The 5,000-nt window shown below is 45.4% G+C and overlaps 1 protein-coding gene across 1 annotated transcript in view; it reads left to right on the forward strand.

Annotated features, from left to right (window-relative positions):
- Window positions 1-5,000, forward strand: part of LOC125298810 (pleckstrin homology domain interacting protein) — an 81,869-nt gene that overhangs the window by 30,374 nt on the left and 46,495 nt on the right. Inside the window, 2 exon segments of the mRNA XM_048249677.1 lie at window positions 2,809-2,965; window positions 3,572-3,708. Of these exon segments, the coding sequence (XP_048105634.1) occupies window positions 2,809-2,965; window positions 3,572-3,708 (294 nt within the window).

Below are 5,000 nucleotides of genomic sequence, written 5' to 3' on the forward strand. Positions count from 1 at the left end.
GACATTTTGAAAGAGACCTGCTGGCGTCTACTTTGATAAGCAGCGTCATGAACCGCACTCAAATCACGGTATGTTTTGTTTAATTTCAAATAGCATAGACTTTGTCTGTCCACTTTTGAAATTACATGCGGGTTGAACCCTGGCAAATCGCATTATGTGGTCTATATCTGAAATTATAAGCGTCTATAGCCATTGGGCCTGCAGGTGGCTACTTCGGTGTTTATTGCATTACTTCTTTGCTCTCTCCTGAGGATTAACAACTTACATTAGGCTACTGTTTGCTACTGCGTTGAAATGTTTCTATGGACATTATATATATCATCCCTTTTATTTATTATTTAATTAATTACTATTAATTAGGTAGCATGAAGTCCAAACCAAGTTAGCTGTAGGCCTACCAGGCATTTCTTACAGCTAGCTAATCTCCTTCAAAAGTTAATGAACACGGCACTTCCTTTTTAAAATTGTTGCCCAGCCTCGCACACACCCTTCATAAAAGTTGAATGGTGACCGCGACACAACTTGCCAAAACATTGAACTGCTTTGAGGTGAAGTGCTTTATGGAGGCGTTCCTTCTGTCATAAAATAGTCTACTAGATGCTCTTCTTCACACTGAAAACAGTGGCAGTCCTAGCTTGTAACACCCTGATATTTTTTGGAATCAATTTGTGGTGTGATTGACATCAGATGATCAGACTAGTCATTAGCTAGTTAGTTGTTTTCCGCTCAGTAGTAAGGTAATAGCCTTGATGAGTTTTGTTTTTGCCAATATTCTTGTCGCCCTCCCTGAATTCTGAATATCTTTGCTCGCACACTGTAGGATCTGTAATGTGATTACTGACGCATTGCACTCAACTCTGCTCAGCTGCAGAAGTAGCCCAGAGAAAGAATCTCTCGTGTGTAAAGTTCACTCCAAGTTGGCCTACCCCATAAACTGCATAGGCTATTTTTATTTATCTGTAAAATGACGCATGTGTTTGTTAAACTTTTACAAATTAAGGGTTATTACAGGCACGCACATTTTGTTTGGCGCAAGAAACAAACACAGCACAAAAATACAGCGCAGGCGATTGTTTGTTTTTTTGGGGTTTGTGTTATCTGGCCCCTGCACTTTGAAACTCGTTCCGGCGCCCCTGACACACACACACTATGACACTTACATGCACTCACATGCAATCATACCTACATGAACACTATTAAAAAAAACACTTGCATGCAACCACACACACACACAGAGAGACTCACCCACACATTCTCCCTCTCTCTCACACACACACACACACACACACACACACACACATAGAGAGACTCACCCACACATTCTCCCTGTCACACATACACACACACATAGAGAGACTCACCCACACATTCTCCCTCACACACATACACACACACACATAGAGACTCACCCACACATTCTCCCTCACACACACACACACACATAGAGAGACTCACCCACACATTCTCCCACACACACACACACACAGATAGAGAGACTCACCCACACATTCTCCCTCACACAGATACACACACAAACAACCAGAAGACTTACATGGACTCGCACACACACACTCACACAGAGACCTTGAGTGTGTGTGTGGATGTGTGAGTGTGTGTGGATGTGTGTATGACAGAATGGTAAAACCTTGAGTGTGTGTGGATGTGTGTGTGCACATGTATGTGTGTGTGTGTGTGTCTGGGGTAAACCAGGTCCAGACCATTTTGCCGATAAGTCACATTTATCCTATCTCCCCTTTTTCTTCTTTTTTACACTTTCCTCTCTCTTTCTCTCTCTCTCCCTCTCTCTCTTTCTCTCTTCCACTATCCCCATCTATCTCTCTCTCTCTTCTCCTATCCCCATCTCTCTCTCTCTCTCTCTCTCTTCTCCTATCCCCATCTCTCTCTCTCTCTCTCTCTTCTCCTATCCCCATCTCTCTCTCTCTCTTCTCCTATCCCCATCTCTCTCTCTCTCTCTCTCTCTCTCTCTTCCACTATCCCCATCTCTCTCTCTCTCTCTCTCTCTTCTCCTATCCCCATCTCTCTCTCTCTCTCTCTCTTCTCCTATCCCCATCCTATCTCTCTCTCTCCCCCTATTCCCTCTCTCTCTCTCTCTCTTCTCCTATCCCCATCTCTCTCTCTCTCTCTCTCTTCTCCTATCCCCCTCTCTCTCTTCCCCTATTCCCATCTCTCTCTCTCTCTTCTCCTATCCCCATCTCTCTCTCTCTCTCTCTCCTCTCTCTCTCTCTCTCCTCTCTCTCTCTTCCCCTATTCCTCTCTCTCTCTCTCTCTCTCTCTCTTCTCCTATCCCCATCTCTCTCTCTCTCTCTCTCTTCTCCTATCCCCATCTCTCTCTCTTCCCCTATTCCCATCTCTCTCTCTCTCTCTCTCTTCTCCTATCCCCATCTCTCTCTCTCTCTCTCTCTTCTCCTATCCCCATCTCTCTTCCCCTATTCCCTCTCTCTCTCTCTCTCTCTTCTCCTATCCCCATCTCTCTCTCTCTCTCTTCTCCTATCCCCATCTCTCTCTCTCTCTCTCTCTCTTCTCCTATCCCCATCTCTCTCTCTCTTCCCCTATTCCCATCTCTCTCTCTCTCTCTTCTCCTATCCCCATCTCTCTCTCTCTCTCTCTCTTCTCCTATTCCCATCTCTCTCTCTCTCTCTCTCTCTCTCTTCTCCTATTCCCTCTCTCTCTCTCTCTCTCTTCTCCTATCCCCATCTCTCTCTCTCTATCTCTCTCTTCTCCTATCCCCATCTCTCTCTCTCTCTCTCTCTCACACCATCACCTCTCTTCTTTCTCCTCACTACACAGCAAGTGCAACCCTCCTCCTTTGGAGGACAAAGTCACCAAACTCAAAGTTACCATGGTAGCCTGGGATCGCCACGACAACACGGTCATCACGGCTGCCAACAACCTGACACTGAAAGTGTGGAACTCCTATACGGGCAATCTCATTCACATCCTCATGGTGAGATCAGTGGATTGAGTTCTACTCAACTCAGTTCAGCTACATTATGTTCCGTGAGATCAGTGGATTCAGTTCCATTATGTTCCGTGAGATCAGTGGATTCAGTTCCATTATGTTCCATGAGATCAGTGGATTCAGAGGAACAACTCAGTTCAGTTACATTATGTTCCGTGAGATCAGTGGGTTCAGAGGAACAACTCAGTTCAGTTACATTATGTTCCGTGAGATCAGTGGATTCAGAGGAACAACTCAGTTCAGTTACATTATGTTCCGTGAGATCAGTGGGTTCAGTTCTATTCAACTCAGTTCAGTTACATTATGTTTCTTTTTTTCCATTCTGTTTGATGGTATTCTGTTGAATTCAATTTGGTTGAACTATCAACACTATTAAATGAATGTCTGAATCCAGCTGTTGCTCTCTCCATATTACGTATGGCTGAAAATAAAGCCTTCTATTATGACTGGGATCAGTTGCATTAGTTTAGAGAGGGCTTTGTTCATGTCTCTGACTCTTGCATTATCAGTGCTCTATGTGTTGAAGAAGAAATGAAACCATGATGACTGCTTCAATAAACGGTGTGTGTGTGTGTGTTTGTGTGTGTGTAGGGCCATGAGGATGAGGTGTTTGTTCTGGAGCCACACCCCTTTGATCCCAGAGTGCTCTTCTCCGCCGGGCATGATGGGAACGCCATCGTGTGGGACCTGGCCAGAGGCGTCAAGATTCGCTCCTACTTCAACATGGTAAGCAAACACAACACACACACACACACACACACTTTTCACCATTGAAACTCCTTCTGCACCCACTTGCAACAGCCTCCATCTCTTTCTTTCTAAATCTTCTTCATTGTGGCTTTAGTCATAGTGTCTCATTCTCTCTCTCTCTCACTCACACACACACACTCTCTCTCTCTCTCTCCATCTCTCTGTCTTTCTCATTCTCATAGTCTCATCTGTGCCACTCATAACATAATGGCTCTGAGCCCTCAAACTTCAAAGATCTTTTCCCACTCTATCCTCCTCTTTCTCTGCCTCTCTCTCTCTCTCTGTCTCTCTCTCGCGCGTCTTATATCAGTCGTTACACTACACTTACTGTGACCTTTTAATGATCTCTCGTTCTCTCTCTCTCTCTCTCCTATTCTCTCATTAATTTCGTCTCTCTCATTCTCACATTCACTGTTGGATTGTCTTCAGCGCCTGATAACATTGTGTGGCAGAGTTTGCAGACCTCAAGGATCTTTGTCCGGCGTTTCCTGCTGTTTAATTTCCTTGTGATTGTTTCCGTAGAAACAGGGGTCCCGCTCGTCACGAGCACAGGGGGGGCCCCAAGGCTGCGACTCTAATATCAGAACCTGCGGGTGGTTGTCATGGCGTTGATATTTTATTGCCGAGGCAATTTGGCGAAGCGTTGCAAGACTTGGGATGGTGGAAGAGGTTAACCTATCGGAGATAAAAGATGTGTGTGTGTGTGTGTCTGTGTGTGTGTGTGTGTCTGTGTGTGTGCGTGTCTCTGTGTGTGTGTGTGTGTGTGTGTGTGAGAGTGTGTGAAAGATGAGGCACTCCTGCGGTTTGTTAGCTTTGGAGGGGTCGTGCTGGTAGTGGTGGTGGAGCCATGAGTCTACACACACACACACACACACACACACACACACACAGTGCATTTACACAGAGAGTCTACACACACACACACACACACACACACAGTGCATTTACACAGAGAGTCCACACACACACACACACACACACACACACACACACACACAGTGCATTTACACAGAGAGTCTACACACACACACACACACACACACACACACACACACACACAGTGCATTTACACAGAGAGTCTACACACACACACACACACAGTGCACACACACAGTGCATTTACACAGAGAGTCCACACACACACACACACACACACACACACACACACACACAGTGCATTTACACAGAGAGTCTACACACACACACACACACACACACACACACACACACACACACACACACACACACACAGTGCATAAACACAGAGTAC

The sequence above is a fragment of the Alosa alosa genome, chromosome 8 (genome assembly GCF_017589495.1).
Source record: "Alosa alosa isolate M-15738 ecotype Scorff River chromosome 8, AALO_Geno_1.1, whole genome shotgun sequence".
Taxonomy (NCBI): Eukaryota; Metazoa; Chordata; class Actinopteri; order Clupeiformes; family Clupeidae; genus Alosa; species Alosa alosa.